This window comes from Macrobrachium nipponense, chromosome 4, assembly GCF_015104395.2.
Source record: "Macrobrachium nipponense isolate FS-2020 chromosome 4, ASM1510439v2, whole genome shotgun sequence".
Taxonomy (NCBI): domain Eukaryota; kingdom Metazoa; phylum Arthropoda; class Malacostraca; order Decapoda; family Palaemonidae; genus Macrobrachium; species Macrobrachium nipponense.
In genome coordinates this window covers 46,004,451-46,019,877 of record NC_061100.1, presented here as the reverse complement: position 1 = coordinate 46,019,877, position 15,427 = coordinate 46,004,451, and the positions used below count along the sequence as shown (strand labels likewise).

Below are 15,427 nucleotides of genomic sequence, written 5' to 3'. Positions count from 1 at the left end.
GGATAAAGTCAAAGTAGTGATCTATGCCAACAAGCAGTTTCACCTGGTCAATCTGACTACTTGACAAGTTAGGATCAGCTAGGGTGACATTCTGGCTCTTCAGTTCAGACACTATCTTACAGAGTCCACGAGGCCTAGCACTCTGAGGTAGTTTTAGGTACGACAATAGCCTTTAAAGTTACAAGGCTGTCATCGTTTACCCTGACAGGTACAGTGACCGTACTATATTCTCTAGGTTCTTTGGTATCCCAGAACCCACTGATGCTCAGTTGGACAGGATTGTCTCGTACAAGTTTACACTCTTCCACTGCCTCTTGTGTGATGAAGGTACGTTGCGCCCCAGAATCAAACAGTGATCTAAGTTCCTTGGTGTTGCCTGAGGGCGGACACACCACTTTCATTAAGGCGGTAGGGAGAATTCCACTTGTTTGTGACTTTAAGTCTTTGTCACTGTCATTGTCTCCACAATAGTTCACAGCAGAGACCTCAGTTGAGGAGTCAGGGCACAATGCTGAATGGTGTAGTCCGGTTTTACACGACAGACATTTGTGGAACTTCGCCAGACAATCGGTGGTCTTATGGTTAGGTGAAGTGCATTTCACGCAACGATTTTGTGCGGTAAGTCTTGAAATGCGCTCTTGTGTGGTCTTGTAAATGTCACACTGGTAGGCTTTATGTTCTGGTCTATCACAGAATACACAACTTTGAGTTCTAGCGGTCTTATTAGGCTGTCCTGGAGTGACAGAAATACTCAGATTCGTAACTTCGTTTTTCTTAGGGGTGTAAGAACTAACCTGAGTTTTGGTCTGATTACCTGGTCTATTGGAACTTTGGTTAGGCTTGGGTTTTCTATGGGAGTAATCCTTGTTCTTATCCCTGGGTTCAAAATCCAAGGAAGACAAGGTCAGGATTATCTTTCCTAACCCCTCTCTAATATCTAGGAGTGAGGGGTAGTCCTGTCCACACTTGTTTTGGATTTGTTCTTTCACCTTGCCAGGTAGTTTTTGAAAAACTAGAGGTCCAAGCGTCCAGGTACAGTGATCCGAATTAGGTCTGTTTCTTTCTATGCCTCTAACATATTGTTCAAGTTTAGTCCAGAAGCCACGTAGTGAATCCAGGTCTGCAGAAGGTTTAGTCAGGCCAGCTAGTTGACAAATTAGAAATGAGATTATTTTCTCTGGATTAGCATAAGTTTTCTTCAACAGGTCAATGGCGTCTAAATAGTTTTCATTCGTGACAAGAATATTTCTAATCAGAGTTAGAGCTTCACCCTTCAAACATCCCTTCAGGTAATTAAATTTGTCAACAGCTCTCAAGTCTGGACGAGAGTGAACGTTAGACTCGAAAACATCCCAAAAAGGGGGCCATTCTCCATCGGTCCCTTCAAATTCCGGTAGTGATAAAGACGGCAACTTAACCTTATGCCATGGCCTAAACTCTGTTGCAATACTCCTCTGGGGTTTGGCTTCCATGCAAATGATTTTTAGTTTTTCCAAAACTTCAGTGCTCTCTGTGATGACTTGGTTGGCATGACGCCGCTTTGTAGTGAGCTGTGTTCTATCAGGGTCTTGCTCAGAGAACCCTTCTTCTCCAAGTTGAACTAAGTACTTAAAGTTGAGTTCTTCATACTTCTTTATTTGAGACTCTAGCCTAAGACGATATGTCTCCAAGGTCGAGGACTCAACATCACTTGCCCTTTGAATCAAGTCCACAGCAGTTGTGCACAAATCCTTGCAGTTTTCCTCATAAAGTCGGAGGGAATATGCTAATTGTGTCGCAGACATTTTATGAGTTTAAAAGGTAACAAGACAAAAAATCCCTGGACAACAACACAGGCCTTAAAACATCCCGCTGGGGATGCCAATCTTCCTTTGTGGGAAATTTGTTTCGCTCAGTGGGAAGATCGAAGGAATATACTCTACAAAATTACAAGGGTAATTCCTTCCACTGAGTGTTCTCTAGTAGTAATTTAGTAAATGGTATAAAACGGGCTGTTAAGCACACAATTCTTCCGTGCGCCTAACGTGTTTTCAGACTTGTGCCAGAAAATCCAAAGGATTAATAATTGCTTGGTAAGCTTAAGTAGGCTAGTTAAATTCCGGTAAAAGTAATTCAGGTAAATGCAATTAATCTAAATAGGACTATGAATAAATCAAACCAAGGCCATAAAATTCCCAGGGTAGTTCAGTTTGGTCCCAGAATTCTATTAAGTTCCGACCCGGTTAAGTAAAATTAAAGTAAACTAATCCCGAATAGTAATGCTAAGTAAACAGACAGACCTAATTTCGACTAAATTTATTACTACGCCCATATAATTATAAGCCTTTGTAAAATTATTCAATCTGAGTCTATGCCTAATTAATTCTCACAAACTCCAATATTACAATAGCCTAACTATGTAAAAGGGCTTAAAATTTAGTCAAGGTAAAGAAAACAGTGTATTACGTCTTGATTAAGTAAGTTAAGTTAAATACGTAAGTTAAACGTTAAAAGACGAAACCGCTCCCTAACGAAAAGTCCGTTGGCTCAAATCAGCCGTCCAATAATGGCGGTCTAGTCTTTGTGGAAAATTAGTATTTTGACCTACCTTCAAGTTAACCCAGTTTGGACACACACCTCTTAATTCACGTGTAAACTAAAAACAAATCCTATATATTTAATCAGCAAACCCAGCGACCTCTAATCGTATTCGTGGAGATAAATTGGTACGTGATAAGAAATGTTATTCCACTTACCGAATTTTCCGTCGACCGATCAGTGACGAAGGCTGTTAAAAGTTTTGGTTGCAGATAAGGATTTTGGATAGGATGAGGTTTTAGGATAGGTACAAACAGGAAAGGAGATCATACAAACCAATTATTTAAAGGGTTACTAATTTCTAAACCCTACACAACGTAAATTAAACAAAACTTAAAAGGGCGAAGTCGCCGACCTAGTTGTCGCCTTCTTCGCTCGCCGTCCGTTTGAACAAGGCCCCAAAAAACCCGCCCGACCTAATCCTACCCCTTGAAAAGGCCTATGTCAGGTCAATGGTTCTTATCACTCCCCAAATCAATTAAATAATTTCTTAAATAATTTGAAGGGACAGTTAAATCTATTTATTAAATCTATCTATCAAATATTTTAAATGCTAAGTAAAGTTAATCAAGTTATTCAAAATATAATATTAATTTTTTCTGCAGAGCTTATACTAAAGAAAATGGGGTATAGTTACTTTGTAGCTCTTAGCAGTGACTTCGTTAAAGGTTAGAAAATGTATATGTACAAATAAATTTACAACAATGTCATACGCGTAGTGTGAAGTTTTTCTTAGTCAGCCCTGTAATCTTGCCAAACATGACGAAAGCGGTGACGTCAGTGTATGAAAACGTTTCTCTCAGACTGTGGGATGGTTTCATCAGTTTGTTCATCGATTTTTATGCGAGAGGGAGGGTCAGTCTAAAGATATTTTCACAGATCCTCTGATATTTATGAGCAAACAAACACACACACATAAATATATGTGTGTATTATGGAGTTTTATTTCAAAGTCGATTTGGGCACCAGCTTCTGAAGCCATCCGGGAATCTTTTCCCTTATCCTTATCCTCTTCCAGACTTGGGAAATATGCACCCGGGAACCGTATCAAGTAATTTCACCAGGAACGAACTTTTTGTATTCGTTTGTATTGATTTGGCGGAGTAGACTTGCTCTTTTACCCAAACCCAAAGAAAAAAAAAAAAAAAAGTGCACAACTACTTCTTCAAGTAATAGTTACAGTTCCTGCAACCATGAATTTTGCAAGACAGTTCTTGATCGTCTTTAAATATATATATATATATATATATATATATATATATATATATATATATATATATATATATATATATATATATATATATATATATATATATATATATGTATATATATATATATATATATATATATATATATATATATGTCTGTGTGTGTGTCATATAGGCTACACATTGATGTACGCAATCGATAAACCTCTGTTTTTTTCTCCTCATTAAAAGTATATTTACTATACTACAATTGATATTGTTCATCTAATTATGATTTTTAAATTACAATCATATTGAACAGCAGTTTTTAATCCTATTTGGAATGGAAACTGTCTCTTCGGCTTGTGGGAGACTCTCTTCTTTTCTTTTCATGTGGCTACAAATTCAGGTCCGTAAGTAGAACTGCAAAATATCACAATTTTTACAAGTATTTTGTATTTTCCCTAACTATACAAACCATTGGTCCTTTAAATTAGGAATTACCTTCAGCGAAGCTGGAAACGGCCGCTAGACTTTTACGGCAAGGTAGTTCGGCAGCTGAACTACCGGCCGGGGTGGGGGGGCACCCTCCCACCTGGGAGTACGAATACCACCTTGCTTTCGTCAGTTATCGTGCCAGTGTTTACCTCTCCATTCCAAATTTCAGGTGTCAACTAAACTGAAACTCGCATTACAAATTCAATATATCCAACTATGTAGTTATCTCTAAACTTTAGTCTTATAGGCATAATGTGTACAAACGAATCATGGTAATAAGCAAGGCAATGTCAGTCCAGTCAAGTTAACAATATCACAATCAATTATATTCCCAGTGGACTGGCGAGATATCGAAAATTTGGCACGACTGATGCTATAGTAGATTCACATCAACAGTGCATTTGAAGTCTAGGCCAGTCCTTTACGACGCTCCTGATTGGATGTTGATAAGCCAATCACAGGGCTGAAAACTCTTGAGTCTCTCTCGCGAGTTCACATGGGAAGGATCTATATTCCACCTCTACTGAGGGATACGTCTTTCCAAAATTTTCCCTCAGGAGGTGGAACACATCCTGCCCATGTGAACTCTCTCGAGAACAGTTTCCAGCCCTGTGATTTGGCTTATCAACAGCCAATCAGGAGCGTCGTAAGGGACTGGCCTACATATCAAATGCACGGTTGATGTGAATCTACTATAGTAAGAGTGTACGGTACTGTCGACTCATTGAGCTAAAGGCCAAGCGCTGGGACCTATGAGGTCGTCATTCAACCTTGAAAATAACGCTGAACATTTTCCAAATAAAGAGTAGAAAGTAAGATAGAATAAAGAGAATATGAATGAAGTGACAGTAAACTGAATGAAAGGTATTGCAGCCAGGGGAATGAACCTGAAGATGAATCAGAATGGGATCTGGCCATTTCGACACCATATTTTGAACCCGTTTCCTCACCACCATCTAATTCAATGTTTGTAATTAATTGTACTATAAAAGTTGTTTTGGAGGACAAAAACAGAAAAAAATATAAGATTGGAGTATTATCGCAGTTCGAGGAAAGCGGGATCAATGGGGACGAAACATTTCACAATAGAGCATACCTGGTGACAAAATAGGTTTTTGGTGAAGTACGGGGGAAGTGGCGAACCGGACTGGTGACGAAATGTGGTGTATCCGATAATATATGCAACTCAGGCCATAGGCCAACCGCTGGGACCTCCAGGAGGGCATTCAGCGTCGACAGAAAAATTGCGAGTTAAGATTTTAGATTTATCCAGATTCAATCTAGCAGTTGCGCTGTGAAACAATTCTTAGTAGAGGGTAGAAAGTATAATTGAAGAACGAATATGAATAGAGGCAGAGTAAGCAAAGAACCTTGAGTAATGCATACAGCTCACTGCGTGAGGTGCACTGGCGGCACTATCCAAATTAGGGTCTTTGTCGAGGTTTCAGTTTTCCTTGTTTGTGCAACAAAAGGTTTATAATTATCAGTAGTCTGAGTCGAGCTGAATATAGAATTCAGACCAAAGGCCAAGCACTGGGACCTATGAGATCATTCAGCGATGAAATGGAAATTGGCGGTAAAAGGTTTGAGAGGTGTCATAGGAAATTATCTGTAGTTTGGATTTCCCTTTTTGTGTGCATCGAAAACCATATTCTCGTTCAGCGTTTCTGCCGTCTATTATATTTGTGACATAATACCGCCGTGACATTACAAATACTTAGGTTTTTATAGCTCGAGAGATTTCGGTTGTAAATAATCCATCTTGCTTTCAGTTTCGGTAGGACAAAACCAAACCCCGTGGACAAAAGGACATGAAATAAAACATTTTTTTTTTTACCTTTTATTTAATTTCTTTCTGAAGAACACTATATGCGAGTATTACATTAATTGGCATTTTCGAGGAATTATTTCTATCTTCTACTTATTTGATTCATACTAATATTTGATAACTCTGTTTTCTGCTTATTTAATTCATACTAATGTTTGAATTACTATCATAAAATTTAGAGATATATATTTAAATTTGGCCTTTTTCATGTTTTAGAATAAGCTGGCCTTATGCCAGCATGTGTCCTTGCCTTGGATAATACCAGATGGTAAGGATTTCAAAAGGTACTAATGAGACCGGCTGTACACCTCTGAACCAGGTACAGAAACACCTTGTAAGATTATATTCCATCTGCAAATAGCTTTACTGACGTTTCACAAATTGACAGAACAACCCAAATTCTTTTCATAATCATAAAAGTCTTACTAACCCCTATAGGATTCCTAGTTAGTTCAGAAGGACCTGAAAGGTTAGGGAATACCCATTAATAGATTATGGAAATATCTTCCCTCAAGATAATGGCAGTAAATTAACATTATAAAAACTATTTCACCTGATAAAACTGTTTATTACTTCCACTTTACATGCATATAATTACTAAGCAAAGAGCATGATACAAAATAACATTTTTAGTGCAATTAGCCAAGTTACTTATTCACTGTATGTTCTTCGGTCACTCTTTCCAAAGGAAATTATCAATTAACTTTATATTAGGCTGTACACAAAGCTAAAATTGTATTACAGATTTAAATGGTCCTATAATGAGTTGCTGCAATGTGTTAAAACATTGTATTCTAACTAGCTGCATACACTGAGGTAGTGGACTAGTTTGTTACACTCAGTATTCCCATAGGCTAAATAGTGAATAAAGCAAAAAAATAAATTCCACTCCTTGAAAATGTATCATTTTTTCTGCCATTTCACTAGAAACCATTTCACACAGAGCAAAGCAGTAATATAATTTCCTGACTAATAATATGAAGTTAACACTGGGGCTTTATTCCAAGACGCAGGAGAACTGATGCCAACCTTTTCTTGTCCTTAAAAAGCTGATGGAAAAGAGACAGCCTTTCGTTGAGGGAGACATTCTCTGCCTGAAGAGAAGACACTTCCTGAAGGAGCTGTGATACTGAAGGAGTTGACGATCCTGCAGAAGCACCGATTTGGACGGGTGCTTGGGGCTGGATTTGCTGTCCCGAATGAAACATCAGCTGAACAGGTGTACCAATTACCACGGCTGATGTGCCCATTACTAATTGTGGATGACGTCCATTCACTACAACATGACACGGCTTCTTCATAGGTGGGTGTTCTACATTTTCTCCTCCAGATGCATTGCCTCGTTTTTCAGTTCTTGATGCTACTGGGCCTTCCCTATCCTTGGCACCTCTCCTGTTTGTCTCCCGCTGTGCAAGAGGACGAGCTATGGCTGGCGGAATTGTTGTGGAAATGGGAACAGAAGCTGCTACTACGGATACCTTGGCGAGATCCAAACATGAGGACGGCATGGTCCTATCATGACCACTTCCAGGAATACGAACCAGTGATCTGACCAGGTCACCTACTTCATGAGGGGCCACCATACCTGATTTATTTGTCAGCACTGATCCTTAAAACTTTTTCAATTCTAAACAAATTTCCAACTAGGGAGAGGTGGTGAAGTACAACACTGATCACTACTGAGGGGGGTGAGGGGGGGGGGTTGTCACTAACTGCTGTGTTTACTCCTCAAGGTTATTAGTCTCAAGTGCCTTCATATATGTTCCACGTCAAATCTGAAAAAAAAAATAATAATAAGTGTCACTTCGTATGAAAACAAGTCAACATATGCTATGACTTTCAGACAGGTATCTTAATTCCAGCATCGTCAGTAACAAGTCCACAAAACCGCAGTTGTTAGAATCCTGTGATTATTACCCTTTACCTCCCGGAATATCTATGTCGCTCTTCACTCCAAGAAGGCTTTGAAACGAATGCAACGAGAACCCCGGTCCCGGCACCCGCAAGGCTTATCACATCATGTGATGTAAAAGGCAACGTTTTCATCGCGAGTCGTGATCAAACATGCTAACATCAATGACGCAGAAGTCTTGCAACAGACTGCTCGTTCCCATCAACAAACATGCTCAAGTTTCTATGATTCACTTCTAGAAAAATCTCGAAGGGTGACGTTTCACTTTTCGCCATTATTCATTTCTTTTTCTTAATAGTATATCTAGAAAAAATCACTCTATACAATACTTTAAAGCAGAGAGGTCAAAGTCCAAGTTTCTTCAAGAAACACTATAGTATGGGGTATTCCCCATCAAAGATGACGACTTGGAAAAGGAAAACGATTTCACATGAAACGAGGTATAACTATAGTAAAAGTACCTTTTTAGTAATGCAATAGGGTTAGAGGGTATTGTCACAGCCGCGATTCCCAACCAGGGTTCCGCAAGAAGTCTTGAAATAAATATGTATTGCAAATGACTGATCTGAATAGACACAGCTCGAATAACAGTGGTAGATATTATATGATTTATATGTATGTATGTATGTATGTATGTATGTATGTATGTATGTATGTATGTATATATATTATATAATATATATATGTGTGTGTGTGTGTGTGTGTGTGTGTGATGCCTGTAGATAACGGTTTCCTAGGATATGTGAAAATGTTTCGGGGGTTCCTTGAAGGCATAAAGGTTGGGAATCACTGTCACAGAGTGAAGGCAGGCACTGTTATAATACTCTGTGAGTTTTAATCATTTTCTCTTTTTTATAAACAGCAGTTTGTAATTACAACTTTTTGGAAAACGGCAAATTGTCATAAAGGAAGGTGTGAAAAAAAAAAATTAAAATTTATATAAAAGCGAAATTTCCTTCCTTGAAGGAATGACAGAAGCATGTCAGGTAGCTTATACATTTGGACGGTGTTTTAACGGACAACCTACATAATTTTTATTCTTATTAAGGTTTGTTTGTTTGTATGGTGTTTTACGTTGAATGGAACCAGTGGTTGTTCAACAACGGGACCAACGGCTATACGTGACTTCTGAACCACGTCGAGAGATCTTCTATCACCAAAAATATATCTCTCTCACAACTCAATGAAATGACCGAGAATCGAACTCGCGGCCACCAAGGTGGTACGCCAACACCATAACGACAACGTGGTTGATATATCTTGGTAATTACGGCTTTTGGGACCTTTCTTCTTATATCCTATGTTACTAAAGTTTGTCACGGCTGCACAATGTAAAGTACACAGGTCTTTAATGAAGAGAGCTCAGCCAGAGATACCTAAAACTGTAACTCTTCCTCTTTCGCCATCTCCTTAGGGTAAACGCAGATTTGGGAAACAAGAGGAATGAGGTGTCAGCCACTTAGTCTTATTTAGATCTTCAAATGTTATTTCTAACAATATCTTACCGACAATATAGCCCTCAAATTATAATAAAAAGTTTCTTAGTCTTCCTTAAAGAATCATAAAAGTCTCTATTAATTGCAGATTCACACGAAAAAAGTCCGTTCGACATCACTGCTTAGTCGCTTCGATCCCAATCCTCTTCTGACCAAGTTCGCTCAACCGACTGTAAACATGATGTGTTTCACCTTCACTTCAGGCACATCATAACTCGTGACGAGGTCCTCACTGTCAGTTAATGCTAACAAATTCATGTTACTGAAACAATACATTTTCCTTTCTGAGTGAGACATCTGGCGGAAGATGTCAAGACTGACTTCTATCATTTATCTTTCCCCACCCCTTGTCATATGCACTGTATTACAAAAAGCAGACGTTACGAAATTCTGTTTACCTCACAACCTACGCATATCAAAATTAACGTACATCGATACAAGGTTTCATGGGCAAGTAAAGGGTACAACTTTAAACGGTATACCACGGAAAGACACTCACAACGAATAAAGATATGCAGAAAATTTCTTATCCGGCTACGAGAATCATCCTAGCTTCCAAAACTTATAGTTAATGAAGCAGGTGCAGTAAGTTCGACGGAATACTAATGACCATTCAGTAAATGGAATTGAAATTATTTTTCATGTTTCCCTGCACATACAATTCATCCACGATTCAGCAGTTTAAGTACGGATGTAGTAGTGATCACCGTCTAGACAACCCTCTGGACTATTTGAATAATAACTATTATTACTGACAGATTAGGGTACCACTTGTTTGGGTATTAAATACTTTCATCTTTATCAATTTCCCGTTTTTTCCTCCAATGCATTAGTGATCATGCGTGGATATCAAGTTATTATTGCAAGTGTAGTGTGTTTTTAAAAACTATTATCAATCAGTGGTTTAGACGTGAGTTCATTATAATAATTAACGCCACTGTCACTTACCTTTTAGTCTCAAGTGTGTTGTTATGTTAAAGTGATTACTCCTGTTCAGCTTTACTTAGACAGTGCAAAAGTCTTACATTTCTCGGAAGTAGCTTTACTTAGACCATAGGCCTTGCTTAGACCGTGCAAAAGTCTACATTTCCTTCGACGTAGTTAGACCGTGCAAACAGTCTTACATTTCTCGACGTAAGTAACCGGCAAAAGTCGTTACTTTCTCGGACGTAGCTTTACTTAGACCGTGCAAAAGTCGAAAGTCTCTGAATCCAGACTGGTTTGCAAGGTTATTGAACACACTATAGTAGATTCAAATCAACCGTGCATTTGACGTCTAGGCCAGTCAATGAGGAGCGTCGTAAGGGACTGGCGTTGATATCAAATGCACGGCTAATGCGAATCTACAATAGTATAGTCTGCTTTAATTAAGGATTTTTATAAACTAAAAGAAAACGAGTTTCGAGGGGAACTAAACCAAAATCAAGTCAGACCTCTTCCGAATATATATATATATATATATATATATATATATATATATATATATATATATATATATATATATATATATATACAATCACTATTAAAAAGAAATAAAAAATAAACAAGTTCTCGTATCCCAATAAGTGGGAAAGCTTTAAAACCCTCCAAGCTTTGCTTTGACCAACTGGTTTTTGACAATATTAGGGGAGGGGGAAAGGTTAATTACCATTATTCTCAAGCGTTTTTAATATCTCGAATGCATGAATGACGTCAAGTATCTGGCAACATTTATGCCCTTGTCTATTACCTTGCTAAAAATATTAATAGTTGAAAAAAATTCTAAAAACAAAAAATTAAGTTTTCATGAAACGAAATAAAGTAGACCAACCTCTGACGTCAACTTGAAAATAAAAAGGATATATTAACTGACGTCAGTAAAAATATTTTTTCGTTTAAAAACATTAACCACTCGAGGCTATGACATGAACCAGGAAATAGACGGCAACTTTGTATATAAAACAGAGATCAAGTAAAATATTGTTCTTTCTTCAAAACCAACTAAAAATCAATATTCTGACAAACTTGAAAGCACACTGAGAAATTTAAACAGATTCATTTTATTTCATTAAGAATATAAGCTTCCAATATATACTTGAAAATAAATAAATCTCCGTTCAAAATCTTTAAAATCAGTTATTCAACGTCTCTACTGAAAACCTTGAAAACACTAAGTTGAAATTTCCCTTAACAACAATCAAGACGCCAGGGTTGGTATAACTTTAAAAATGAATAGATTTGCGATAGTTCAAAATAAATGTTTCTTTAAATATAATTAAGTAGTCCAGCTTCTGACAATCTTGCAGATGTGTAACATGAATATAGCTTTAAAACTAAATAAATCTTTAATAACCAAGCAGCCCAGCATCTGACATAACCTTGGAAATGCCACTACCCTCATAAGGAACATCATTGCTTGTTATCCCGACCAAGAATCAATTCCAGGATCATGAAGTCTGTTATTCGACTAACAATTGTCTAATAATATGAAAAACCAAGTAACGTCCAGCCATTTAGTGCTTAAGACAGCGAAGATACTACAGAAGAGATGGAGCGGTTGAAAAGCAAGATAAAGTGACTAAACAAGTAAAGGAGATGAAGTAAAAGGATCTAAAGGTGAAATTTGGAGAAACCCAAATGGTGCACTAAGAAGTAATAAATAGTGAAGAGCAGTTGGGCAGCAAAAGCAAAAGACATCGGAATGCGGGTAAAGTGAAACGCTAAAAGTCTCTTTGTCAGTGAAGGAAGGAGCTGCTTAAAGATGTTACCACCTCGAGAAGTGAATAAGTATGACGTTTGGAGACTGGTGCTTGTTCAGACTTCAACACGAACCAGCAAGCTCCGCCCACAAAAGTCAGTATCAGACATTCTTCCAACTCATTCAAATACGTTGGTCCATGTTTGCCCCTTTCACACGTTCAAACATACTCTCAAACATCATGTTGTCAAAGTGTTCATGAACATGTTTGACCGTGTGAAACCCACTAAGTGTGTACGGTACTGTCGACTCATTAGGCTAAAGCCAAGCGCTGGGACCTATGAGGTCATTCAACCTTGAAAATAACGCTAAACACTTTTACAAGGAAAGGGTAGAAAGTAAGATAGAAGAAAGAGAATATGAATGTAGTGACAGTAAACTGAATAAAAGGTATTGCAGCCACGGGACGAAGGGACACCGCAATGAACCTTTAGATGGATCAGAATGGATCTGCCCATTTCGTCACCATTTTTTGAACCCGTTTCCTCACCACCATCTATTTATTGTTTGTAATTAATTGCGTCATAAAAGTTGTTTTGGAGGACAAAATAGTTGAGAAAAATATATAAGGTTGGAGTATTATCGCAGTTCGGAGAAAGCGGGATTAATGGCGACGAAACCGATTCACAATAGACTATCGTTGGTGACGAATTGTCGAGGTTTCAGTTTTCCTTGTTTGTGCAACAAAAGGTTTATAATCAACTGTAGTTTGAGTCGAGTTGAATATAGAATTTAGGCCAAAGGCCAAGCACTGGGTCCTATGAGGTCATTCAGCGATGAAATGTAAATTGACAGTAAAAGTTTTGAAAGGTGCAACAGATAATTATCTGTAGTTTGGAGATCCTTTTCTGTGTGCATCGAAAACCATATTCCCGTTCAGCGTTTCTGCCGTCGATTTATATTTGTGACATAATAACGCCGTGACATTACACTTACGTTTTCATAGTTCGAGAGGTTTCGGTTGTAAATAATCCGTCTTGCTTTCAGTTTCGGTACGACAAGACCAAACCCCGTGGACAAAAGGACGTGAAATAAAACTTAAATATTTTTTTTTCTTTTTAAGGTCTTCCTGAAGAACAGTATATGAGAGCACTACATTAATTGGCATTTTCGAGGAATTATTTCTAGCTTCTACTTATTTGATTCATACTAATATTTGATAACTTTTCTGCTTATTTAATTCATACTAATGTTTGAATTACTAACAAAACTTAGATATATATACTTAAATTTGGCGTTTTTCATGTTTTAAAATAAGCTGGCCTTATGCCAGCATGTGTCCTTGCCTTGGATAACAGGTGGTACGGATTTCAAAAGGTACTTTGATACCGGCTGTGCACCTCTGAACCAGGTACAGAAACACCTTGAAATTAGCTTTACTGACGTTTCACAAATTAGAAGTTTTTATTCCATCTCCAAATAGTGTAATGATGGAAATCATTCACTTAGGATTTATGACAGTACCCATGGAGATTGGTGGACTGAAAAACCGAATTGGTTTTCATCTTATCAAGATGTTAAGTTTGCCACTCGAAGTAGAGATTGTCTACGATCGGGTGTACGTACGTAATTACGTAACCGTAACCAAATTGCGCAGTTGCATAAGCTCAAATTGCTCTGTTCGAGACGAGTACAGCAACGCTGAGGGGAAACGAATGTATCTACCCTTATATTAATTTGAAATGACGTATTTCTCCCTTGTAAAAAGTATGCACTTGTCTTAGTTTATAATGTATATGTTGCCATAACACTTGGTAGCGTTTCTTTAAAATTTTACTTTGATATAACTGCCAATTGCCAAGCATTGTAATGGTACGGTTACATAAGTTGCACCATGTTGAGTTTGCATATTGTTGCAATTGTACCATCAACTAACTGTAGGTTAAGATGTGAATTAGTCTTCCATATGTTTAAAAAAAATGTCAGTTCTAGAGTAAATTCCACCCATGTTATGCATATAAAGTCAAGCTAACAGCGATGTGTAACCGTAAAGTTAGGCATGAGTAGCAGAGCCTAGAGGCCTAACGACTGCATGCTCTTTGGCACAAGATTGCCATCCTAAATGAACTGTTTGTATTACAGAGAACCAGTATAGGGGTCCAGTGTAAGAACCGCTGTTGGTTCTAACTGGTATTGAAGGAACAAAGCTAGGAATAAGCTGCTTTTACAATGTATCCATCTACTGATAAGAAGAAATATTAAAACGCCTCCCGGGAGACAGCCTTTCCCTCACCCTTATTACAACAATGAAAATTCGACAGTCTCCGACGTCAAGTACCTGTTCCAGCTAAGATAGGCAAAGAAATATAGTAGCCTAGGCCTATGAGGTACCTTTATATTAGCCTATGGTTTGAATTGTTGTGTATAGGCTACTCCGAGTTAATTGTCCGAAAATATATGGTAGCCTCCGAATGCTTGAGTCTGGACAATTGACACATCAGTACTGTATACATATGCAGTATAGTAAATACATGAGTAATAATAAGAATATCATCATGGGATATTTATACATGACAATAGCTTTACTGACTTTTCACAAATTGGCAGAACAACCCGAATTCTTTTCCTTTGACTTCCATAGTCCTGAGGGCTCCAATTCCTAAGTTCATAATCATAACAGTCTTACTAACCCCTATAGGATTCCTAATTAGTTCAGAACGATCTGAAAGGTTAAGGAATACCATTAATAGATTATGGAAATATCTTCCCTCAACATAAGGGCAGTAAATTAACGTTATAAAAACTATTCCACCTGACAAAACTGTTTATTAGTTCCACTTTACAAGCACATAATTACTAAACAAAGAGCATGATACAAAATAACATATTTAGTGCAATTCGTTAGCCAAGTTACTTATTCACTGTATGTTCTTCGGTCACTCTTTTTAAAGGAAATTATCAATTAACTTTATAGAAGGATGTACACAAAACTAAAACTGTATTCTAACTAGCTATACACACTGAAGTAGTAGACTATTTTGTCACATTCAGTACTCCCATAGGCTAAATAGTGAATAAAGCAAAAAATAAATTCCACTCCTTGAATATGTATAATTTTCTCTGTCATTTCACAAGAAACCATTTCACACAAAGCAAAGCAGTAATATAATTTCCTGGCTAATATATGAAGTTAACACTGTGGCTTTACTCCAAGACGTTGGAGAACTGATGCCAATCTTTTCTTGTCCTTAA

General features: G+C 37.6%; 1 protein-coding gene across 3 annotated transcripts in view; it reads right to left on the bottom strand.

The window, feature by feature from the left end:
* Positions 1 to 6,086: 6,086 nt before the first annotated feature.
* LOC135210901 (uncharacterized) overlaps positions 6,087 to 15,427 on the bottom strand; it is a 50,945-nt gene continuing 41,604 nt past the window's right edge. Inside the window, exons 1-2 of one of the 3 annotated variants that reach the window (XM_064243841.1) lie at positions 8,015 to 8,154; positions 6,087 to 7,865 (exon numbers count right to left, since the gene is read on the bottom strand). In XM_064243841.1, the coding sequence (XP_064099911.1) occupies positions 7,074 to 7,673 (600 nt within the window). In that variant the 5' untranslated portion in view covers positions 7,674 to 7,865; positions 8,015 to 8,154 and the 3' untranslated portion in view covers positions 6,087 to 7,073. Of the gene's footprint in view, positions 7,866 to 8,007; positions 8,155 to 15,427 lie in introns of those variants that run through there. The other 2 variants (XM_064243840.1, XM_064243839.1) reach the window with 2 other exon arrangements.